This window comes from Rosa chinensis, chromosome 1, assembly GCF_002994745.2.
Source record: "Rosa chinensis cultivar Old Blush chromosome 1, RchiOBHm-V2, whole genome shotgun sequence".
In the NCBI taxonomy this organism is placed as follows: domain Eukaryota; kingdom Viridiplantae; phylum Streptophyta; class Magnoliopsida; order Rosales; family Rosaceae; genus Rosa; species Rosa chinensis.
Window position 1 is genome coordinate 60,941,559 of NC_037088.1, and position 25,153 is coordinate 60,966,711.

Below are 25,153 nucleotides of genomic sequence, written 5' to 3' on the forward strand. Positions count from 1 at the left end.
ATAGAATAGTGAATAGGGTGACATTCGCAATGGTCGGTTGGTACACACATTTCAGATACTCTGGTGCGTTCATTTAATCTTCATATGTATAACCAAATCCCCCGCGAATCACTCTCACTGTCATACAAGCTTTTTGTCATGAACACTCAAATCAGCACCAACTCCACCCCATTTTCTGGCACAAGTTGAGGTACTAGTTTTTTGTTTGTTTTGCCTCTAATTTGTATGTTTAAATATAAAGTTGATGGCTTTAGCTTCTGATGTTGAAGCACACACTGGTTTATTGATGGTTGATTTCACAAAAGGCAGAATCTTGAAGAAAGGAGCTGGCTTTGGGACAAAAATGGAGGTCGCAATCTTCATTCTCAGCACAGCGTCGTGATAGGTGAGGAAATCTAAAAGGGTATTAGCCAAAACGGAAAAAGGACAAAGTGGCCCCAAGTGGGTGATAGAGACTCGACCTTTCTGCCTTTCTTGAATGCAAGAGTTAGGCAAAAGCTAAGCAATTAGTACAGCAGCAGTAAATTGCTTCCATGATCATTAGTACTCGGCTTTTGAAACCGACCCTGATGCTTCACATGGCTTTTGCCTATGTTGATTAGACTAGATAGCCCTCGTTTGCACATTTAGGCATTTTGGGTGCTCTTCAATTCTTCACCATGCGTAGTTGCTGGAGATTCACGTAAGGTATACTCTTAAACAGTGACAGCGACCGTTTAACCTTTTTATTTCTCTAATTTTTGCTATTAAATGAAGGAGATTAGCAGTTCGGTGGGAAATTTGGTAAGACCAGAAGTCATAATAATAAGCTATTTGATTAATCAAAGATTGTGGGTGGGACTGGGGATAATAAAGTGTGGCTGTGAGTCACTGATTCTGTGAGTCTCTGATAAATGGACCTTCAATTCAGCTTTATCTGCGTGGGCACTAGTTGGATGCTATATAGAATATACACTTTCTTTTTCATTTTTTTTTCTTGGGTATTCTTGGGTATAAGTAACTGTTCTTTGATTCACGTGATTGAGCGTTTTTTGTTTCCATAAGAATTTTTGCTCCCATTTGGCAATGTTTTGCTCGTGAAAGTTGAAGTTTTTGGTCATTTGCACTATTGCAATACACTGTTAAAATGGAGGTTGAGATTTCCACAATCTTTGTTCCATAGAAGGTGTAGTCTTTGAGAGAGAGATGTTGGTTTTTTCTTACGCTACCAGAGTAGAATAGGGTAAAGCAATAGTGACCAACTACCAAGGAACTGACAAGAGAAGGAATGAGGGCCCTTCTATATTTATGAGTCATTATCTGAATAATTCTAGTGCAGGTGATGTTCAACTCTTTTGGTTTTTGTTCAGTTCTCTTCCTACCAAAGGCTGTGGCTTCGGGCTCTATCCTTTTGAGTTTTCTTTCTTTTTCTGGAAATTTGCGAAAAAAATTGCTCAGCTTTCAAAAATTTGGTGGGAATGTGGTAGAGGTATGGAGGTCATGTGGATTTATTGGAAAGTGGGTTGTGTTCTTTCATCTCTCCTGAATAGGGAACTGGATAGTTGTTCTTGGAAGTGCAATCATTAAATGGCTTTAGCTGGCTTTTATAGGATTTAGTAGATTCTGTTTGAGTTGATCAATAAAAGTTGTATTGTGTCAATGCAGATCTGAAGGCCAACTGTGTTCAACAGATGAAATTTAGTTTCAAAGTAGAGAGTTGAGCAGCGCCATGGATCTTGAGAAGGCCAAATGTTGGGACACTTCAAAGGTCAGTGCTTTTATCTTCATTAGTTCATGGGTTTTTAATCTTGCCAACTTCAGTAAGTTTCTCGAAATGAGCCCAGTTCTCAGAAAGTTGAATTGCATTTTCAGAAGAACTCTTGGAAGAACACTCTGCTCTTAGCATACCAGAGCCTTGGCGTAGTATATGGGGACCTGAGCATTTCCCCTCTCTATGTCTACAAGAGCGCATTCGCAGAAGATATTCAACATTCACAGACCAATGAAGAGATTTATGGTGTACTTTCCTTCGTGTTCTGGACCCTTACTCTAGTCCCTCTGGTCAAGTATGTCTTCATAGTCCTTAGAGCCGACGATAATGGAGAGGGTAAGTACTCGTGAACAAGTGAACAAGCTTATATCGTCTAGTCTAAGGTCTGAAGTTGTAACCTTTGATTCATGTATGTTTCTGCAGGTGGTACTTTTGCACTCTATTCATTGATATGTAGGCATGCCAAAGTAAGCCTTCTACCGAACCGTCAGCTTGCTGATGAGGCGGTCTCTACTTATAAATTGGAGCACGCACCGGAGAAGGAAAAGAGTTCCTGGTTGAAAGTGGTACTTGAGAGGTCCAAGACCTTGCATACTGCTTTGCTGGTTCTTGTTCTTCTTGGCACTTGTATGGTAATTGGTGATGGAGTGCTCACTCCCGCCATGTCAGGTACACTTCTTTCCAATTAAAACAAAAAGCTGCAATTCCTTGTGGTTTTCTGAGTACTCATGCCTTTGTTTTCTTGCAGTATTTTCTGCAGTGTCTGGCCTGGAATTATCCATGTCCAAGGAACATCACTTGTGTAAGCTTCTCATCTCCATTTTTGTTTAATATCTTGATTTTCCATTTCTATTAATGCAGCTCAAATGACCCTTGCTGACCAAATCAATACTCGTGCCAAATTGCAGATGCTGTGGTTCCGATTACTTGTTTCATATTGCTATGTCTATTTGCACTTCAACACTACGGAACACATCGAGTTGGATTCTTTTTTGCACCAGTGGTGGTGGCATGGCTTCTATGCATCAGTGCTCTTGGCTTATATAACATATTCCACTGGAATCAGCATGTCTATCAAGCTCTTTCTCCATATTACATGTTCAAGTTCTTGAGAAAGACCAGGACAAGTGGATGGATGTCTCTAGGTGGAATATTGCTGTGCATAACAGGTAATATCTCTTGCATAACAGCTATATGCGTATTGTTTTTCCTGCATGCAAAGCATAAGAAAAGCCAAAATTGCGTCTCTGAGAACCGAACTAGTCTGCTATTCAAATGTCATGGGATAATGATATTTATGTCCACAGATAATCTGGTTCTGATGTAAGTCACCAATTTCAGCAAAAAAAATTCGATGGAAGTGTGTGGAAAAAGAGGAGGTGTATAGTTATTGATAGATTGAAATAATATAATTCAATAGTGAATTCAAATCTTTTAACCAGTCTACACAGAGTGGATATTGTTGCATAAACTCTATTACGAAATCAATTTGGCCACAACTTTTTAAAAACTCTATATACCTTGTCATTGTTTTCTGATACCTATACTTTTTTGGATACCTATACTTTTACCCTATCCTAAAACAGAAATCCCTAGAGTAGCTTTGAATATTTTCAGTGATTTAACTGCCAACAAATCCTGATAAAGAGAGAGAAACCAAATAATTGCTACTGATTGATATGTGTGACTATACATGCAGGTTCAGAGGCAATGTTTGCCGATCTTGGACACTTCTCTTATTCTGCCATTCAGGTAATTCTTACATTCCTAGACCCTATTAGTGTCTTGTACATATCAAGAATACTGATCTGCATACTAATAAGTATGTTGCAACAGGTTGCTTTTACCTTTTTGGTTTATCCAGCACTTATATTGGCATATATGGGTCAAGCTGCTTACTTATCACAACATCACCACAGCAACCACCAGATCGGCTTTTATGTCTCAGTCCCAAGTATGTTTATGTCATTTTTATGGGCAGGATTGTTTTAAAACGCAGAATCTGGCAAAGGGTTGATCAAAGCTTTTATCTAAATGTTCATGTCTTAAATCTTTTAGGATACCTGGTCATACTATAGTCAAGTAGTTTATATACTTGTTGTTGAATATGTAATGGCTTAATTTTTTGTTACAGAAATTGTGCGATGGCCAGTCCTTGTACTAGCCATTCTTGCTTCTGTTGTGGGAAGCCAAGCAATCATCAGTGGAACATTTTCTATCATAAACCAGAGCCAGTCACTTGGTTGCTTCCCAAGGGTCAAGGTTGTTCACACTTCTGACAAGATACACGGCCAGATCTATATCCCTGAGATCAATTGGATGCTCATGATCCTCTGCATTGCTGTTACCATTGGATTCAGAGACACAAAACACATAGGGAATGCATCTGGTAAGTTACCATTTTATATCTCGCTAGTTTCTACGATAACTTCGTCACCTTTTTATTAGAGTATGCCCAAGTTTTACTCCTTGAAAGTTCTATGTCACGAGAAATTTGCTTTCTAGAATCTCTAGGGAATCAAGCACTTTTAGGGAAATCTACTACCAGCTTGCCCACAACGTATATAGCAATTCTTATCATGATGTCAGATCCTAAAATTTTTAGATTATTTTTGGTGAAAGAAGCAGATTAGTAAATTGAGTTGTGTTCTCTGAAGGATTAAAAAGTAGCTCTTTTTTCTTTGGTTGCAGGGTTAGCTGTGATGGCAGTTATGCTAGTGACCACATGCCTAACTTCCTTGGTGATCATCCTTTGTTGGCACAAACCACCTATTCTAGCCCTTTGCTTCTTACTCTTCTTTGGGTCAATTGAATTGCTGTACTTCTCAGCTTCACTCACCAAGTTCCGCGAGGGTGCTTGGCTTCCCATTCTTCTTGCCCTGTTCCTCATGACCATCATGTATGTTTGGCACTATGCAACTATCAAGAAGTACGAATATGACCTCCACAACAAGGTTTCATTAGATTGGCTTTTAGCCTTGGGTCCAAGCTTGGGAATAACTCGAGTCCCTGGAATTGGCCTTGTGTTCACTGATCTCACCTCTGGCATTCCTGCTAACTTCTCCCGCTTTGTAACCAACCTCCCTGCTTTCCACCGCATCCTAGTATTTGTGTGTGTAAAATCTGTCCCTGTTCCTTATGTGCCTCCTGCTGAGCGATACCTAGTTGGTCGTGTTGGTCCTGCAGCTCATCGGTCCTATAGGTGCATTGTTCGGTATGGATACCGAGATGTTCACCAGGATGTTGACTCCTTTGAATCCCAGCTAGTTGAGAAGCTGTCTGATTTCATCCGTTATGACTGGTATCGAACTCGTAGAACTAGCTCAGGCACTGAAGATGATGCGTCACGCTCTACTGATATTAGTGACAGTAGATTGGCTGTGATTGGAACAGTGGCATTGTCTGGTGTACCAGCTTATGAGATGGAGGAGACTCTGCAGACAAGTGTATCTGGTTTTGCAACTGTTGAAAGTGTCACAGATGTTATTGAGATGGCACCCGTAGAAAGAAGAGTGAGGTTTGCAATTGATGATCAGGAGTCTCAGGCTGATACGCTGACTGACAATGACATGTTACGAGAAGAGCTCCACGATCTGCATGAAGCTCAGCAAGCCGGGACCGCGTTTATACTTGGGCATACACATGTTAAAGCAAAGCAAGGCTCATCTGTGATGAAGAGATTGGCCATTAACTTCGGATACAATTTCATGAGGAGGAACTGCAGGGGGGCGGATGTGGCGCTCAAGGTGCCACCAGTGTCGCTTCTTGAGGTTGGCATGGTCTATATTGTTTAGGCCACACATGTAAGTACCCAGATAGTTTTGCCTTTGTTTCAGATGAAGGGGGTTGTGTAGTTAGAGATTTGTATAAAAGAGTGCTGCTACTGTAATCATAGATGCTGCATTTGCCATCACTTGGCAAGATGAAATTACTAGCTATCAGAAAACTGTAAAATTTTATAACTTTTACTCTAATCCATATCAGGCTTGACTTTCCATGATGATTGTGTCCTTTTCTAGTAGTTGCAATATTTTTGCAAACCTAATTATGTAGGGCAATATTTACTGTAATTCAAATGTTTAAAGAAGAAGCTGCATTTCAAAAGCAAATAATAAGGTTCATCAACAAGAAAAATCCAGTCTCATTCACTAAGGAACCGAGTGACTGATAGTCAATTTGGTCCAATTCCCAATCTCAACCAATTGAAGACATGAGAAAAATCAAGACGCTATTAAGTGAATGTAGTTTGTCGTCAATTCATCTTCCATCGTGTTGGGTCTTTTTATTATTCAGAACGAGAGACAAAAAGAAAGACCAAAATCTCACATCTAGAGAGCAAATTTCTAAATGAGTTTGATATTTATACCAAGCACACTAAATTACACTATAATTCAGCATAGGGGTCATCATTTGGCCCTTTGGCCCTAAGTCCGACCCTACCCTTGCATTAGGGCTGGCCGGCCTGACCTTTCTTTTATAGGGTAGGGTATGGGCCATACAAATGAAGCCTGATCCAGTCCTTTAAGCCCTAATTATTTTTTATTTTTCTATTTATTAAATATGTTTCTCCTTTTTTTATAACATACAACTTATCTCTTTCTTTGTAATTGATTGCCTAAGCTTTGTTTTCTTTCATTTTTGTTTCCTTTGCTAAACAACAATTAATTTTGGGAGATTTAAAGAAATAGTAAATTGAATATAGTCCACCTTAAATAATATTTATAAATGTTAGAAGTTAATTCCAACATATATAATGTATATGTGTGTGTGTATTAAATATGATCAATCGAAAATAATGAGTCTTGTACTATTACCTAGATAATCATTGAGTTACATTTTGAGACAGAAAAAAAAATGTATTTCAGCCTATTTCGACCCTATTTGGCCCATATTCGGAAGGCTGGCTCGACCTGGCCTTTTTGGCCCTAGCGGCTCGGGCTTTTCGGGCAGGTAAATGTTAGCATATTTAAGTTTCGACCCGCCCCTAAATTTTGCTGACTTTGACTAGATCTACTCCAGCGTTACCTAAGCCTTAAAATTTAGGATAGGGCCAGCCCTAACCCAACCCATGATGACCCCCAATCTAGCATCTAATAAATTCTTTGAAAGCAACGAATACTGCCAGATGCATATTTAAGCTCCGATCCGCCCTTAAATTTTATTGACTTTGACTAGATTCACTCTAACCTAATCCTAAACCTTAAAATTTAGAATAGGACCGGTCCTAACCCAACCCATGATGACCCCTAATCCAGCATCTAATAAATTCCTTGAAAGCAACGAATACTGCCAGATTTTAAAAGGCTTTTTAAAATCTTAATTGAATAGATAACAGGTTAGCCTCGCTGGGCAAGGTAAGTAAGCCTAGCTTAGACTTTAAAATCTCACCACGAAACAGAGTGATTCCGATTTTGCCCCTGGATGGTCTTTTACGTAATTGCCCCGACGCTTCTGTTTAACTCTTATGGCACCACGTCGCTGTTGCTCCTCCACCAGTGAGAGAGAGCAGGCGAGAGAGCGAGAGCGAGAGAAGGAGAAGGAGAAGGAGGCTGTGCCCTCCGGCGGAATCTCCGTTCTCATCTACTGGCTCATGAAGGAGAACAACACCACTAAAGTATTCTTCTTTCTAGGGTTTCCTTTTATTCGGATTTGATTGGTTTTTTGTGAGAGAAAATTGTTCGGAAAAGCTTGGGGGTTTGTTTCAGGAACCAAAAAAGTGAGAATGGGGAAAGGTCCGTTCTCGTTGAAGCGTAGCAGCAGCAGCCGGCGGCAGCGGCCGAAGAAGTTTATCGGCCCTCCACCCTCTCCTTTCCCTTCGCCGCCTCCTCCGCCTCGGCCCATGGGATCCGCCCCCTCCTCGCCCCTGAACAACAACAGTTTGGCTGTCAAGGCCAAGAAGAAGGCCGGCGGAGGAGCCAGGCTCTGGATGCGATTCGATCGCTGCGGCGGTTCCGAGCTCGTCGAGTGTGACAAGAATGCTATTATCCGACGCGCCGCCATTCCCCCTCGTGACTTGAGAATTCTCGGCCCCGTTTTCTCCCATTCCTCCAGCATCCTCGGTACCTTCTCTCTCTCTCTCTAATCCACCAACATCATTTCCGCCCTAACCGAATTGATTTCAATTGCAGCCAGGGAGAAGGCCATGGTGGTGAATTTGGAGTTTATCAAGGCTATAGTTACCGCCGAAGAGGTTCTGTTGCTTGATCCTCTTCGGCAGGAGGTTCTTCCGTTTGCGGATCAACTAAGGCAACAGCTTCCTCAATCAAGGGTTGATGAACAAGATAATCAACTGGATGCTTCAACAGCAAGGCAATGGCTACCTGTTCCCGAGGCCGTTGAAGGTTTGCAATGTGATCTCCCATTTGAGTTTCAGGTTCTCGAGATTGCTCTAGAAGTTGTCTGTACGTACTTGGATTCCAGTGTGGCAGACCTTGAGATGGAAGCCTACCCTGTGCTCGATGAACTCGCCAGAAATGTCAGCACCAAGAATCTTGAACTTGTTCGCAGTTTGAAAAGCAATCTCACCCGTTTGCTTGCACGAGTACAGAAGGTATATTTGCGCTGTATTCTATTTGTCCAACTGATCCATGACTGCTGTTAACATGTCTACTTTCCTGGAGTTTTAATCCTTGGAGTGAAATTTAATCCTCTTCTGCTGTTAACTAAAGTGAAAATAAAGAGAGGAAAGGGAGATATATACAATGGAGGCTAAGGTTTCAGACACTATTTATCATCCAGTCTATACCAAAAGTTACAGAACGAAATTAGCCATTCATAACATTACAATCACAAAATAGAATGATCAAACGGATAAGTCAAAATTTGTAGTTTCTTATTGGTAGGACTCTCGTAATAGGCAGTGTTACTCTTGTGAAAAGTTCTTCTCACTGGGTTTGAATAGTTATGCACGTGTGGTCTATATGCCACCTTATAGAAACTATTACTATTTTTCTTTTCAAGTGAAGCATATATCTATTTAATTTCAGGTGAGGGATGAAATTGAACATTTGTTGGATGACAATGAAGACATGGCACATTTATATTTGACAAGAAAGTGGATTCAGAATCAACAATCTGAGGCCTTGTTGGCACGTTCTGGCTCAAATAGAAGCAGCCCTACTGCACCCAATCTCCGTCGGCTAGGCTCTAATAGAAGCAGTAGTTTGGTAACTAGCAACAACATGGGTGAAGATGATGTAGAGGATCTAGAAATGTTGCTTGAGGCTTATTTTATGCAACTTGATGGAACTCGTAACAAGATATTGTCTGTAAGTGCAAATCCTCACTTAGCAACCTTATAATGAAGTACTTGACTCTTAAATTCAATTTTCTAGAATTCCAGAGATATCGATCCTTTTAAGGGAAAGTACCTAAAGATAATTTGTTGTCACTATCACATTCAGCCTTATAAATTGCACATTTTTCTGTAGAAGTTTTCTGGTTGCACTTGATCCTGGAACAATCTGGAGGCTTTAGACCTTGGAGGATTTTAAGTTGGAACTGACTTAATTATCATCTGTATAGGATTTTTAATTTACAAGCTAGTTGGTTTCTAAAACGAGGGAAGAGTTACGGATTGAAGAAGATTGATCAGTCTTTAGATATTAATCTTACAATTAACCAACCCACCACTTGATAATAGCCTTTTTAGTTGTCTTCTTGACTTTGAATATGATACCCTCTTTGAGGAATCGGTTATGTTCAAAGATGTGATAGTTCAGCTAAAAGCTGACTTTAATGTGAAAGACATCATCCGTGATAGGTTTCTGATCTCTTACTTGTTTAAAATGTCAGGGTAACTACTGGTGATTACTTTTATCTTCTCTCTCTCTTTTATTGTTTATTTTGTTTTATGTAAATTTAGATAAATGGCAGAGGATGTAACTTTATTGCTTGGGTGACAGTTGTATTGTTTCTTCATTGGATGTAGGTACGGGAGTATATAGATGACACAGAGGATTATGTCAACATTCAACTTGACAACCAGAGAAACGAACTCATTCAGCTCCAATTAACATTGACCATTGCATCATTTGCTATAGCCGTAGAGACCTTGATCGCTGGAATATTTGGTATGAACATTCCCTGTGTATTATACGATAAGAAGGGGATATTTGAGTTATTTGTTGGAGGTGTCACTGCATTTTCGGTATTGCTTTTCTTCCTTGTTTTTGGGTATGCAAGGTGGAAGAAGCTGCTTGGTTCGTGAGTCCCCTTCATGATCTTTTGTATATATAATAGATTCACAAACTTGTTTACCTGACTATCAACCTCTCACCCAAAAAAAAAAAAAAAAAACTGCGGCCTGACTTTTACGACTGCTCTAACATCATTGATCATTCGGCCTTTCTTTTATGTAAAATATATGTTAGTGTACAATTATTGTATATTAGAATACAGAAAATTTTCCATTATGATTACATCAACTGGGTTGTCTTCCTTTGGTTCCTGCGCATCTGTATTACGATGTTTGTGTATATTATTGCAGCTTAGTTTTGGTCTTTTCATCAAGTACTTTATTCAAAGTTTTTAGCTAATATATGGCGATATAACCATTTAACGGTTTATTTTTTTTGGTACTAAATGATTTATCTTAATGATATTTGAGTTACGGGACATCTTTGATTGCAAGGGTGCATGACTTGGGATGTTGACAGAACTCTGGAAATACCCTGTATTAACTTGCAAGTGTCATAACAGGATTGTAGATATGTGATAGAGAAACCGTGCTTAAAAGAGTATAAGAGTTTGCGTCCGACTAAAATAACACACTTTGTAGTGAGAGAGGTCGTATGCTTTGAGAATAGATGGTTATTGTGTTACCACTTCTACAATAGTTTCTATCATTTTTACAGTATCAACTATAAAAAATACGATTTACAAAAAATACGATGATCTTGCATCTTTTTGTGTGCTTAACCTCGGCATTGACATCGTTAGCTTCACTTATTTGCATGAACTTAAATTGCCTATGTAACTTCGTTGAACGGGCCTCTCTTGCTTTCAAGCGATGGACGTTATTAGCATCACTTGCTTGCGTGAGTGTGGCTAGCCTTGCTGCAATCCGGAGTTAATAGTTAGCCAGCATATCTGCAATCTTTTAGCTTGACTTTGCGGAACGTTGCAAGCAGGATTTTTATTTTTATTTATTTATTTATTTAATTGACTAGCAGGTTTCCAATGGTTACAAACAAACATCCCATCAACTAAAGATAGTAAAATAAGATAGATATATCAGTAAGACTCACAGCTCATTACATTATTTTTATAAATTAAGTATAATGATCAGCAGAATCCTAGATATAGATAACCCGAAAAAATGATAGAACGGGAAAATGGCCGGCATCTTGCAACAAGGTCCTCTCGGATTCCTAGAGTGCACCCCCTTCTACTGGTTCAGACTCGTGCAATTTCCAAAAACCCGCATTATCAAACATGCTTCAGGACATTCAGATACCATCAAACTATGCAAATCAATGAAGTGAATGAACAACCAGGAAGAAGTGTGTCCTCCTATACTATATTTTTACAGTTTCCTCAATTGAGAGAATACAGAACCGCAATGTTTAAAGAAGATGTTCATTTCAAAAGCAAAGAAACGACAGAATCAGAAGAAAAATATCTTAACATTGTTCTCGTAACAGAATGAAAGAATATTTTAAATGGTCATATATATCACCAAACATCAGTATCATATAACATTAGATTCTACAGTACGTTAGAGATTGAAGAAACAACAAAATAAGCTAGCACAGCATCAGCATGCAGATCCATTTAAGCTGCATCGTATCATATCAATAAGGTAAGGAAGGCCAGTGTCACGCATATAAAAGCAGGTCATTATGTTTCTATGCTGTGTTTTTTATATTCTGGGACAATGGAGATTTAAAGTAGACCATTGGGAGTCTCTTTCAACAAACACATCACAAATTCAACATCAGAACCAAAGAGACGAGTACCGTATTCATTTTGCTTCAGAACATCATCATTGTTCATACATTTACTTAAGTAACCAACTTTCCAGGCTCGACTCTTAGTAGAGGTATAAATTTAATCCCATAGCAGTTGATTATTTAAACCAATGCAGATTGCAGAGTATAAGCAAAGTTCCCAAATAATGAAATACAACGACCACGTTGTATATGAAGCCAGTGAAGCAAGCATCAAGTGTACACGGCGTCGATAACAACGGAAATGCATCTTTGTGTAATAGATGGACTGGTCCACAACCAAGTATGAACTCAAAAGGACACTGAAAATTGAGTACTAAATAACAGCAACAAAGACAAACAAAAAACATTTTATCATATGCATCAAGAGAAAATTTAATCGTGATCAAGAAGAGTTGAAATTGAGGAGTAACACTAACCAGAATTTGAATCATGCATGAGGCAAACATTCCTATTCATTTCAGCAGCTGTATGTTGGGTTTAGTCCTTTGACCTTATCTTCCTTCACCCCATTACAACCATTAATCCAAAGTAGAGTCTCTTCATATACAATCAAGTCAAGGTTTTTACCACAGTTGTTTATCTCAATGACATGCTTCTCTCCTTCACTATTCCAAACAAAATAGATGACAGGCTTACTTTCTTTATGATCAATCCTTACCACCCCACATCTCCCAGTAGCCAATCTTGCCAAAACGGAACTACTTTCCATAACCAATAGTGGTATGAGCATGAAAGAGGTATGCCGCTCGGAAACCTAAAATTCATATAGCTTAGTCCAAGACTCGCACACACGATATTCTTTCATGACCCACAACCCAATAGGTTTATGTGTAGGGTCCCAATGAACCAGATTACAGGCATCCTCCACAAACACCAAGATCATAAACCGAACTATTCTCCTTGTCTTTGTCTCTCCCACGCCGACCTGTTCCTTCAAAATCAGGAAGCCACATTGCCCGGAACTCTTCTTTCGCCAAATCGAAAGCCATGAGACGTGTTTTAGTATGCTTAATATGAAGAGTCTCATTTAAAAGAACCCCGGGAGGCCTGAAACGATGGAGGATAGGGCCTTCAATTGTTTTCCAAATGTTAGCTCTCAATGAGAAAACCTGAACCTTAGTAGTATCAGAACAGCCGCCTAAAAGAACTTTGTAATCATCAGTCACCGACAAATAGCCAAAGCCAGTAATAAAGAAGCTGTCTAGGTAAAAATATGGAGCAGGTAAGTTATGCATGAATCCAGTTACTGGGTTCCACATAGTAACTTCGCACCAGAGAAAAAGGTTTTCCTGAGCTACACAGATCAAGCCATTACAGGATCCCAGTACACGCTGCGAAGTTTCATTGAAGAATTAAACTTAATGACCGGAGACTTGTCCGGCGTCTCCATATTGAAGGAGTCGAGTTGTGGAGAGTCGACGCTGGGGACGTGGAGTCTCCGACTGAGGGTCCGATCTGATTCTCAGAAGCAAATTGGTAGTGAGATTTGGTAGTGGATGACTCTTAATTTACAGTAAGTAGACACGAGAACTACGAAATGACGATGCAAGAATATGGTTGAAGATTATGGCCTGACCTCACATTTTGGGACGCTTTTAAAGGCTACGTGTTCAGATTTGAGGAGACTACTCTTAACTTCTCATTCGAACAATTCAAGGGGTACTTTTCAAATTCTTAACAAATAGCTTCAATCAGCTTCCTTCGCTCGTGTTTCAAGAAGCAAATATACTAGCTAGCAGCTTATATTCATATATAAAATAGATCACAATTCTGTATAGTTCACAGTTGTTGTTAAAGATCCCAAAAACGTCATATATGTTACACTTGATTCATAGACCCTTTAGAGTGTCACGATTAAAACCTCATGTTATATTGCTAAACGCTAAAGCAGATTCGAGGTAGCGCGTACACTTCGAGTATCTAAAACCTCATGACCATTGAAAATTGGAGGCTCAGGCTCACCGGCCATCACTTTCAATTTCCATTACCATTAGATACTTGAGCTTTGAATGAATGAATGACTCGAGAAACACCAAATGACTGCTATGATAATTGGCCACGTACTATTATACTGACCACGAGGTTTCTCTTCTGAGTGGCAGTCCTGCAATGTATCTATACACGTGGCCGTTAACCAGTGGTCCAAATAGGCTTCATACAGACACCCTCTCATCCAAAATATAAGGAGCAATTACCTTCAGTAGTTGCAGAATCAGAATATATATCTAAGTAAAGCAGACATGGGAGTACTAAGAACACTTCCTGTGACACCCCCACGTGGAAGTTTCCTTTCAAATTTTGGAGCTGCAGAGAGTTCATCTAAATCCAACTTCAAGTTCAACAAGAAGTCCCAGTTCAGAGTTTTGGCCAAAACAGAGAAGGGTGAGAAGGAAGAAGAAGAAGAGCCCAAGAAAAGGAAACAGTCACTGTTTAGCAGTGTAACAGAGGCGCTTGATTTCTCTCAAACCAGGTCTGAAGAAGACGCTCTACTTCTCGAAGATGCGAGACAGGCCACCAAGTCTGGAGAACAGATGTCAAGAGAACAGGTATGTGATGTTAAAGTGATTTCGAAGTTCGAATCCCTTGTTTTTTGTGTTGTGGAATTGCTTAGTGGAGTTTCTCATTTTTGGTGTAGTATGGGGCTCTCAGAAGGAAAATTGGAGGCACTTACAAGGATTTCTTCAAATCCTATGTTGAAGGTATATATGTTCATGAGAATACGAAATTTTATTTTGCGTGTAATTTCACTCTAAAGGAGACATCAGACATCCTTGTATGTATAGCATAGGAGAAAGCATCAGAATTAATTTTGCAAACCCCCCAGATTTAGAGTACTTCTAGCTAACAGAAGAATGTACTTGTATTGGTTTCTCGCTTATATATACAAGAACTTAGTGCAAATCATAGATTCGTAGAATCGTAGGTACCATAGATTTAGTATACATGTTACGCAGTTATGGTTCCGATGTTTTGCAACGAAAGTACCAAAAAATTTGCACTAAAAGTTACCTACAAGTTTGCTTAGCAACTTTAGAAGACAGAATTAATTGAGGAAGAAACTAGACTACCATGGACAACAGACCTTTTCAATTATCATGCTTCTATGCTTCGGTGATTTTCCTAACTTTGGTTTCGTTCTATTTTCAATTAGTGGATGGGCAATATGTAGAAGAAGGGTGGGTCGACAAAACGTGCAAGGTGTGCAAGAAGGACACCCGAGGTGAGCCAAGGCAAGTGGACAAGCTCGGAAGATACGTTCATGTGGCGTGTATGGGGAAACAGAAATCCGGCAACTTCTTTACCAGACTTTTCTCAAGTTGATGAAGAGTAGATCACATGTTTGGAGTGATTGTTTCCGAATTTTCATTGGTGCATGACAGATAGCATTGTGGAAGTTGCTTTTATATCAGATATCCCAGATCCTAACTGATGTTATCAACATTATTAGATGTAATGTGATTAAAGAAAATAGCGTTGTTAGAGTCTGAATGAAAATTGTGGGTATTGCAGAAATTTCCAGAGTCTCACATTAGAAAATTGGTATGGTTTTTATAAAGTGATGATGATCTTGACAACATTAAAAGTTGGAATCAGATAAAGGAGTGGACTTAGCTTGTGATTAATACATTAAGCACTTATTGATGTAATACGAAATATAAATTAAAGATCGATCATTCAAAAAATTAAAATACAGAAACTCACTATTTGAAATTTTTGTAGTAAGAAATAAGCGTTTAATACACAATTTTTCACAAGTGATGATATAGTGCTGGGATCCTGACAAATTTATTATTCATAAAAAAAAATTATAAAAATATTTTCATTCAAAAGACTATTTTAAAGTTTTTAACGTCATGTTGTCAGCAAAAGTATCACCAACGATAAATGTCGGTCACAACAATGAAGCATCCCTGTGATAAGCTTATCATCAATTATCAATTATCAATATCTATGATAATTTTCAAATATTTACCGACGATATTCCGTGGCCAAATAATATTTTGACGCCAAAAGTGTTGCATGGGTTTTTTTTTTAATTTATCTTCGTTTTTTATTCCATTCCACTTGGGCTTGTGTTCCAACCCAGGCCTACCTCAAAGATAGGCCAGCCCAAAACTTATGACGGAGCCCTATGCCTCCACACCGTCCCGTAATCTCTAGGACCAAAAAAATGGCGGGAGCAAACAGGTTCTAGCGGGAAAAACCCAACCACCTCACTTAAAAGCGCGGGAAGCCGATCCCAAGAGGCACAGAGAAACCAGAGAGAGAGAGAGAGAGAGAGAGAGAGAGCTATCAGATATGGTGGGAGTAGCGCACGACTGCCTGGCCAACCCTCTCGGCGCCGTCCGATCAACTTTCGAAAAGGCCGTCTCTTCCGGATCCGACCCGGTCAACTTCGCCGGCCGCGACTGGGGCGCCGTCGACCTCTTCCGCCGCTTTCTCTTCGACGACGGCGGCCTCTCTCAGGTCAAAAGCCCCAACCTTTGACTTCCGGTCTTCAATTCAAAACCCTAATTCTCTTTGAAATAGCCTCTTATGTGAAATGTGTGATTTAATTTGATTATTTTTTGTGATAAAATTTAGGTTCCGATTTTGAATTCTTCAACTATTAGATGGATTCAGCCCAATACTCTGGTTCGGTTTCGGGGGATGGTGCAAGATATGCTGGGAAATGAGCTCTATGTGGGTGCTTATAAGGTAACATTATGCCCTAATTTGTGTTGATATAGGCAATAGAGGTTGATTTGTATCGGGCTGAATCGATTTATTGGGTTGTTTTGAAGGATGGATCGGTTTGGAGAACTAACAAGTTTGTGGATGTGGCTCAATACCCTATTGATTCTTGTTCCGAAACTCGGATATGGGAACGCCGTATGCTCTACTGTGTTCCGGTGAGTTTTCCATGAGGTTATAGTTCGGTTGTATTTAAGTTTTCATTTTTTTTTTGTTGAGTAGAGTGGCAATGCTTAGACTTTAAGGAGTTTGCTAGAATTTTTAGTTTGGATATGAGGAATTGAGGATTAAGACTGTGGCTTGTTATGTGATTTGATTCATATTGGATTGGTGTCTTGTTTGCATTATTAGGTTCCGGGACTGAATTCGTGGACTGAACCTCCGGCAGTGGTGTATAGAAGTATGGATTCGACAACCCAACATGGAGAGAAGCGCCAGAGATTGGATGAATCTACAGATAACATGGATTTTGATGTAATTTCTATTCCTCAGTAATCTGTATATTCAGATGTTTAATTCGACTTACTTTTAAAGGATAATCATGTATTTAAGTGGAAAATGGCAACTGCAAATACAATGCAAAACCTCTTTGTGCTCGGCTTTAAAGCTGCTGAAAGCAGATATTATCTACATTTAGGATTTCTTCACTTGCCAAAATGAGTAGGAAACTTGTTCATTTCAAAAAGAAAAATTTAGGAACCTTTGTTTCGTTTCAATGAAAAATTGGATTGTCATAATTTAGTTAGTAGGTTAAGAAGCATTCATCTTTAGTACTTTGTTGTGGGCCTTGACATACTGCATTTATTGGCAGGTCTCAGATGAGGGATTTCAAGGTTCTCCATCCCCCAAAAAACTGGTAAGTAGGAGTCTCTTTCGATTAAATATTCCTCCTTTTTAGTATTTAACATCTCTATTAGAATAATAAGTTTTCTTCATTTTTCTTCCCTTTTCCAGAAAGAGGACGGACATCCTTCCCAGTCTCAGGAGTTGAACGTTGAGGGCACCAGCTCTAGTATGAGTATGCTGCCTGATGTTAACAGGGATTCACTTCCTTGTCTTGTTAAGGTACATTATGCAGTTACTCTAAAACTACGATAAACTGAGATGGGCTCTCACTTATTCTTGAAAACTGATGAAATTTGTATTATTCTGTTTGATCAGATATATGATTGTCCAGAGTCTGACATGAAGCTAAATGAGGTTTTTGAGTTTGTTGGAGTGTTCACTTTTGATCCAGAGTTTAAAGTGGAAAATGATGATGATGAGTTTGCAAATGGTTTTAGTGAAGATGTCTTGGTTCAGTTGCCCCCCAATAAGGTACATCTCCATATACAAGCACATTTGCTTGTTTTGCCCTGTACATGCAGGAACCTAAGGGAATTGTTGTATGAGACTTATGCTTGGCCTATTTATGCAATCCCGTGACATATTGAATAATTTAGAATATTAATACAAGCAACATTTATGAAATAGCAAATTGGTGGCAAATATGTATTTCCATAGATTGGTGTTGTCAACCACTCGCTTACTGGTTAGAATCTGGTGTTAGTCTGTTAGACTACAAGTACATTTTGCCCTTTAATATTTTTGTTCTCATATTCTTTCCTTGGTGCAGGTGCCACGTCTCCACTGTCTTACTCACAGGAAGCTTGCAGTTCAGGACTTCCTCCCTAGCTCCCCCACAATGGAGGTACTTCCATGCTCACTTTAGTCTCATATTTCTTCAAAAAGGATGGATTAATATGCTTTACCGGTGTATTTCTGGTTCTCTGGGATCTGTAAATATTATCATGCAGTTTCTTCTCTTTTTTATTTTGATAGTGTTTATAACGTTGTTACTTTCTGATCTTGTAGGTAAAGCCCAACTTGGTGAAAGATATCAGAAATGCTCTGTTGAGGCATCTTACAGCTGTTCTTGGTAATGATGGTGTAGCTGCTGAATTCCTGCTCTTGCATCTTTTGTCCACGGTAAGCTCATGTCAGAATTGTCAGTGCTGGATCTACATGATGGCACTTCATTGTTTTTTGCACATCAAGATCACTTGAGATTCCCTTTTTTATTTCAGTTTCTTAAACTACCGCTATTTCTGTAGCTCTCCTCAAACCTGAGGTATGTGATAGTCTTTCTTATTTGTCAGGTGTATTCTAGAGTTGGCACTGTTGCTGTGGGGAAGCTTTCTCTAAATCTCAATTGTTTCAACAAAGAAAGTGTGCCTGTGTTTGGCCCTCGTCTTCTCCTTGCTATCAAGAATCTCTTACCTTTCACACACTGTATATCTCTAACAGTGGATTATCTTAACACTGCTTCTCTTGCGCCAAAAAAAGATTATGAGACAAACAGGTGATCAGACTTCTGAATATGTTAACTGAGTGTAATTTTTCTTTGATAATGTTTTTTCTTTTAAATTTAAAACTATAATTTCATTATAGTTTCTAACTTTTCATGTTGCTTCAGACTGATTACTGGAGCTCTGCAGCTGGCTGAGGGTTCACACTTGATCTTTGATGAGACCCAGTTGGAAGCTGGGACTCTCAACTCTGTTGGGGTTGAAAATGCAAGATTGCTTAAAACTCTAATGGAAATGCAAAAGGTGATTTTTCTTTTGCATTATGCTGTAGTTTTTGTGATATCCTTTTGTATTACTGAATCAAACTTGGCATGGTTACCAGTGTTTTTGCTTCATGAGATTGTTACTAAAGCACTTTGCTTCAACTTTCAGGTGGAATATGATTTTCAGTACTATAAATTGGACATGGACGCTGATGTCCAATTGCTTGTTCTTTCTGAAGGCAAATCAAACGTCTTACCAGCTGACATAGTTTTACCTTTCCAACCCTCTTCAGTGGATTCCTTTGAAGCCACTGCAGAAGCACTAGAGGCTTGGAGATGGTACTTGGCTACTGTTAGATCATTGCCCCATTCTATAGAGCCAGAAATACAGAAGGTAAAAATGTGCATAGTCTTATGAAATATTAAAATCATCCATCTTTACTTTGCTGTTATAGATGTTGTGGTTTCTGATTTCATCATTCAATACCTTACAGGTGATAGAAAATGACTTGGTTGAAGCAAAGCAAGCAGATAGGAGTATAGGCAGCCAAGACTTCAGCAGGTTAGAGACCAGAAATTTTTCCCAAATGTTCTTTCATTTCAAAAACAAGCCCTGTTAATAGTCTCCTTGCTTGCAGATTGCTGACAATGGGTCGACTGTTGTCTATGAGTTTCGGCGAAACCAGCCTATCATTGGAACATTGGCAGATGGTCAAGGAACTGGAGAGGTTAAGAAGAGAGAGGATCAAGTGAAAGTAAAGTTTAGTTACTGATTTATGTTCCTGGTGTAAATTCTAGCCAATGTACTGTACTTCAAGTTCAGAGGCTTTTGTAATCAAATGATGTGCCGTTTAATCTAATATGCTGCCTCTCAATTTTACACCAAATTTATGAATTTATGATCATTCTATTTGGTTACTGATTAGTACCTTATAGATTCTCTTAGTCTTTCATCTTATTGCTGGGAAAAGTGTGAGGTCACATAGAAAATGGAAAATTACTGAGTACAGAGTGAAGAGTAAAAGAACTGGAGAGGTTCAAGTGAGAGTAAAGTTTAGTTACTGCTTTATGTTACTGGTGTAATTTCTAGCCAATGGCTGGCTGTACTTCAAGTTCAGAGGATTTTGTAATCAAATAATGTTCCTGCCAATTTTACACCAAAGTTATGAACTTATGATCATTCTATTTGGTTACTGACTTGACTATCACTTTAATTATATGTTCTCTTGGTCTTTATTGCTGGGATAGTGAGGTCACATAGAAAATGGAAAATTACTGAGTAAAGAGTAAAGAGTAAAATGGAAAATTACTGAGAAATCAACCAAGTATTTGATTAAGGTGGCAGAACAAAGTAGCTGCCCAAACTGGTTTTACAAACCTTCAAAGATACTTATCAATCATCACATGGAAAATTGCTGTTTCTAGAAAAACCATAAACTCACAATTTCCACTATATAAATTTATATCATTATCTATATAGGCCTAGCAAGCGGGTGTTAATGAGCCACCTCAGCAATAGACGCCCACGTGGCGTTGCCTCTCCCTAATCTACCCCACAAATCTCACCCTCCTCTTTCCAATCACTGAATCACAATATTACATATACAATCACCAGAGACCTCAAATGGTAACTTGGTAAAAGTCTAGAATTGACTGCCTGAAAATGTTTGACCGAACTGCCAGTTACCAGGGGCAACGTTGTTGCTGGTCACAGTCCTACCGTCACTGGTTGTGACCTGGAAAGAAAGGGTCTGTCCATTGAGGTAGTTGTTGCTCTGCCAGTTCTGGCCCCAGTTCCTTGACATGGATTGCCAACCAGTCTTTGAGCCCTTGATCGAAACCGAGTGCACATCTCCTGCTCCTCCAACGTTTGTGATCAAAACCAAGTTGAAGTAGGAGTGGCCGTTGATTGTGAATCTGATTCCTCCCTTTTTCACACAAGCAACCCTGAAAAAACAATAACCACAACCATGTTAGACTATGTTGTCGCATTACGTAACATGTCATATTGTCCAGTAAATAATATTTCATCTTCGAGTGTACTATATCGGTTTTTTTACCTTCTGAATGAGACGGGGACGATTCCAGCCCGGTACTGAGCGATTTGCAAGAAAGCCGGCTCAGCCAAATCGAAGTGCTGGAGGGGAGGGTTGCACCAGCCACCATTGTCATTGGACTGAGCCAAGTTGGGAGGGCAGAAGTTGGTGGCGGTGACGATGATGCTTCCGGGAAGGCACCATTTAGGGTCATTGTCACATCGCATTTCGTAACAAGACCCGCAGCTCAAGCCATCGTTGAACAGAGCTGTGCTCAGTGCTGCAGTGTTGGTTCCATACCCTTGGCTGTACAAGTTTCCATATCCACAAGCACCTCCTGCAATAACCAAAAACATACCAATTAGTCAAACTGAACCAAAAGTTTACCCTTTTGGGCATTTTGGGTTTTACTCGTACACAATGAAGTTTTTAACTTTAACCATCAAAGTTAAAAATGAGACTCACCCATTGTGCCAGATGCATCACCACCTCCATAGAAAGTGGCATGGCCACCAACCCAACCGCCTCCATAGTCGCCATAGGTGCCTCTGATGCAGAGGTTGAGGACACAGACCAGAAGAGTAAAAGCTAAGCATGAAGTAAGAGCCATTTTGTGAGAGAGGAAGTGAGAGCTAGAAGAAGAAGAGGGTGGAAAGTACTATTGAGTATTGACTGCTCAAACACTTGAGTGATATAGAATTTGGGGAACTGGGGTTTGCTTATATAGGAGATCGATCAGAAGGCAAAGGGGGTGGTGGGGTTTATGAACCAGAAAGGGACAAGGTAAGTGAGCAAAGTTCAACTTGGAGGGAAAGAGCCAAAACCACAGAAACAGATTCACATTTTCAGGTCAGTTTTCGCAAGAATCAATGGTGCACATGGAAATGTTCCAGTTAGACTACCAACTGCAAAACCCAAGGACCCTACCTGCACATGCAATTCTCAACTGATTTCTTCAACAAACAAATACTTTAAAGTTTATACCACTATTTTTATTTATATGGTTTAGTGCTTATTACGTGTAGAAATGGGCATTTTTCTTCTTTATTTCATTTAGTTTTGCCTGAAATTGCGCAAAATTAGTAAGCCAACAACTTAAACCCTTTGATTGGGGTTGTTTAGGTTCACGTGAGTCCAATTTGGTGGCAAGTCCTATCTTCATCTTAAATACCTTAAACTCATATTGCACGCTTAAGAAAAGGTGATTGGAGACTTTTTATAGTTTACACCGAAAGATTATATTATTCATTGCTATCTTATAGTTCCGCCACAAAATCAATTCGGCGATGTATTAGTTACCCTCTGCGCAAGAAATGAAGCATAGGGTAATTACCATCGAACCCTAGCTATAGACCTACATGTAGTTCCACCCTTGTATTACTTAAGAGCATAGTGCTCTCCCACCCCAAATGTATTGAAATAAAGATAATGTACAATCCAATAGGGTGGCACAAAAACCAAATCTTTAGAGAACAAAATGAAAAACATCAAATTTCAACAGTGCAACCAGCACAGAGAGAGAGAGAGAGAGAGAGAGAGAGAGAGAGAGAGAGAGAGAGAGAGAGAGAGAGAGAGAGAGAGAGAGAGAGAGAGAGAGAGAGAGAGAGAGAGAGAGAGTGAACAAATCAATGAAAACGAAAGTTAGGGAGATCAAATTTATCTCATCGACATTGATCATGAATGAAATGAGGAGACTCTTCCCAAGCCTTATATTACTTGTTTGTGAGTTTCGGCAACTTATTAGTTATCCTCTCCTCAAGCAATGAAACAAACTTATTTACCCTTTTCGTTTCCTTGCTTAAATTTTTGATAGAAACCCAAGAATGTTACAAGAAACAATCATTTTATTTGATGCATGAAGGATGCAATGAATCAATGAAGATTGTTCTGCAGAGGATCTTCTAGTAAATCCGACATGAAAATCATTAGCATCTTTAAGGTGAAGATTGAGAATCATGAACTATTAGTTCCACGTGTGAGTTTTGATCATTATTGACATCTTCAAAGATAGAGAATCTGTAAATATGCTTGATTTGTTAGACATGAGTCAAATTAATCAAACAAGTAAATCTAATTTCTTGCTACAAGTTATGAACATAATTTTAATCATTCAGATATGAGTCACCATACTGTAGCAAAAGGCCAAATATGTAGAAAGATTTCGAGAATAGTTTGTCGGTTGAAATTAAAAAACGAAAACGTTTAAGACAAATTAAAGTATAAATAAATTGCTAGTTGAATTGTCAACCCAAAAAAATAACCCTAGTCATTAATGTAATATCACTGATGCACGTTTGTTACCTTCAAAACGACGATATGTGAAGAATTAAAATAACAGTAGCATGTTACTTGTTGACGGTGTAATCTATGATTATTAAAAGCTTCTTCTAATAAATGCTCACCTCTTCACAAGTAAGATCTTCTTCCTAAACATTTATTCATTGATGAAATTAGTGTGTGAACGAAACTGGAAAACCAATTTGTTTTTTTATTCCTTTTTCCTTAGAATAATTATTCCAACACTTTATTAGTATATTCATACACTCATAACTTTCTTAGATCTCTTGCTTGCATTTCAAGAAACTTATTACCTTTAGACCCCCGAGAGGTCGAGAATACAAGTCAAATGCATGCAATTATTATACTTCTCAATCTTTGCAAAATATAAGAGAGAACAACATATCTAAATCCACACCTCATTTTTGTATTACGTTAGATTCAAATAACATTAATCTACCGAAATCCGTACAAGAGTTTTAGTTACTGTCCTTTCTTAAACTCCGGTAGTGTACACATACCATCTCAGATGACCATTACCGAAGTAAACCCATGCAAGTAGTTCCTAGTTTTACCAACTCTATCTCTTCTTACGTTGTCAACGGTGATGAGTGAAAGTTACTTCTCCTCCTCGTTAGTTAGAGCCTTAGAGGCAAGTATGTCTTTTTCTCAATCAAGAGTTTGTTCTTTTAAATTAGCAATAGTATTTCTTTGTCTACTACTTGGGGAGAGAGAAAGTTGGAGGAGGAGTCAGAAAACTTGGATTTATTTCGATGACGATGGACCTACCATGTTAGGGCACATGCAATTCCCGCCCTTGGCGGTCCCTTAAATCCATGCATCACTTTCAGATAAATTTGGTGACCGATGCTTTCAGCTTCTAAGATATGATATAAACAAAGAATAATCGTGAATATTTATAGCTCTCCTATTTTAAGAGAGGATGATATAACATCCATAGCATGCGCAATAGGGATTTCCCAAAACCAAAATCGTCAAATCTGTCTCTTCTGCACAGGAATATTATGGGAGAAGATATCTAGAATCAAAATCTTTATGGTTCCTCGAGTATCATATTCATATATTTCACTTCCATGGGCTTCTTTTCTTTTCGGGGGATTATTTTCTTTATTAATGAGCAAGCAAATAAATGACAATGGTCCAAACTGATTTTGCTGCACCGAATTCGGTGCTCAGTCAAAATTTGTGGCTTCATTGTTGAATTCATAGAAAATGTTGTAAAGGAAACATGGATATAAACATAAACCTTTTTATATCCTTAACATGACTTCTCCAGTCTTCTGTCTCCATCGAGACCGGAAAGTTTCATGCATTGATAACAAGGAAAAATAAACTTTCAAGCAATAATTCCATCATTCCATGCATAAATATAACGTATTGCTTTCATCTCCGGAATTTCACTGTTATAACCACCGGAACATGACATTTGTGTCATTTAATATATGTTTTGCGATCGCATTACAAGCTTTGAACCATATGCACCCTACCAGGAATGTCTTCTCCCTTTCATAATAATGAAAGAAGGCAGAATTCTAATGTAATATATGTGAACCTAGAGTTGCTGAGACCACCTTCATGGACAAGGTTGATGGAGCCATGGAGCTCGAATTGAGATCCACAGAGGGCATGTGAAATTGTGGATAATCTCCGAAATGTTGTCTCTAGAGGACCCATGAGAGTGCCCCTCGCTAGGGGTTGTCTGCTAGTCTTTGCATAAAGTTCAAAGTTCAGAAAAACAAAGAATGGACCATATGGCTATTGGTTAGAGAGTTTTGAAGGGTCACTTTCTATAGGGTAGTTAATAACATGGTCACTGCTTGCAGCCACAAAC

At 38.9% G+C, this 25,153-nt stretch overlaps 5 protein-coding genes across 7 annotated transcripts; 4 read left to right on the plus strand and 1 right to left on the minus strand.

The window, feature by feature from the left end:
* The first annotated feature begins 914 nt into the window (after positions 1-914).
* Positions 915-5,750, plus strand: LOC112185380 (potassium transporter 2). Of its 2 annotated transcripts, none has more exons than XM_024323713.2 (10): positions 915-1,318; positions 1,645-1,747; positions 1,852-2,086; positions 2,174-2,419; positions 2,499-2,552; positions 2,659-2,919; positions 3,450-3,502; positions 3,587-3,704; positions 3,885-4,139; positions 4,442-5,750. In XM_024323713.2, the coding sequence occupies exons 2-10, from the start codon at positions 1,709-1,711 to the stop codon at positions 5,542-5,544; spliced, it is 2,364 nt and encodes a 787-aa protein (XP_024179481.1). In that variant the 5' UTR covers positions 915-1,318; positions 1,645-1,708; the 3' UTR covers positions 5,545-5,750. The 2 variants fall into 2 exon arrangements, with proteins under 2 accessions (XP_024179481.1, XP_024179417.1); XM_024323649.1 differs by lacking the exon at positions 915-1,318 and adding an exon at positions 1,325-1,468.
* A 1,465-nt stretch (positions 5,751-7,215) lies between these two features.
* On the plus strand, positions 7,216-10,193 carry LOC112185583 (magnesium transporter MRS2-4). Of its 2 annotated transcripts, XM_024323936.2 has the most exons (5): positions 7,216-7,364; positions 7,456-7,809; positions 7,879-8,300; positions 8,737-9,018; positions 9,681-10,193. In XM_024323936.2, exons 2-5 carry the CDS (start codon positions 7,473-7,475, stop codon positions 9,957-9,959), a joined length of 1,320 nt encoding a protein of 439 aa, XP_024179704.1. In that variant the 5' UTR covers positions 7,216-7,364; positions 7,456-7,472; the 3' UTR covers positions 9,960-10,193. The 2 variants fall into 2 exon arrangements, with proteins under 2 accessions (XP_024179704.1, XP_040366855.1); XM_040510921.1 differs by having other exon boundaries at positions 7,228-7,809.
* A 3,712-nt stretch (positions 10,194-13,905) lies between these two features.
* On the plus strand, positions 13,906-15,240 carry LOC112176426. Its single transcript, XM_024314350.2, has 3 exons — positions 13,906-14,249; positions 14,339-14,402; positions 14,855-15,240. The coding sequence occupies exons 1-3, from the start codon at positions 13,944-13,946 to the stop codon at positions 15,022-15,024; spliced, it is 540 nt and encodes a 179-aa protein (XP_024170118.1). The 5' UTR covers positions 13,906-13,943; the 3' UTR covers positions 15,025-15,240.
* Positions 15,241-15,871: 631 nt separating this feature from the next.
* LOC112174431 (mini-chromosome maintenance complex-binding protein) lies at positions 15,872-20,112 on the plus strand. The gene is made up of 14 exons (XM_024312201.2): positions 15,872-16,170; positions 16,288-16,401; positions 16,488-16,595; positions 16,789-16,911; positions 17,249-17,293; positions 17,392-17,502; positions 17,599-17,754; positions 18,053-18,127; positions 18,292-18,405; positions 18,576-18,778; positions 18,893-19,028; positions 19,158-19,382; positions 19,483-19,550; positions 19,627-20,112. The coding sequence occupies exons 1-14, from the start codon at positions 16,003-16,005 to the stop codon at positions 19,739-19,741; spliced, it is 1,761 nt and encodes a 586-aa protein (XP_024167969.1). The 5' UTR covers positions 15,872-16,002; the 3' UTR covers positions 19,742-20,112.
* A 182-nt stretch (positions 20,113-20,294) lies between these two features.
* LOC112185713 (expansin-A8) lies at positions 20,295-21,729 on the minus strand. The gene is made up of 3 exons (XM_024324046.2): positions 21,490-21,729; positions 21,049-21,361; positions 20,295-20,935 (listed from the first exon to the last, which is right to left on the minus strand). Exons 1-3 carry the CDS (start codon positions 21,632-21,634, stop codon positions 20,632-20,634), a joined length of 762 nt encoding a protein of 253 aa, XP_024179814.1. The 5' UTR covers positions 21,635-21,729; the 3' UTR covers positions 20,295-20,631.
* Between the last annotated feature and the right edge of the window lie 3,424 nt (positions 21,730-25,153).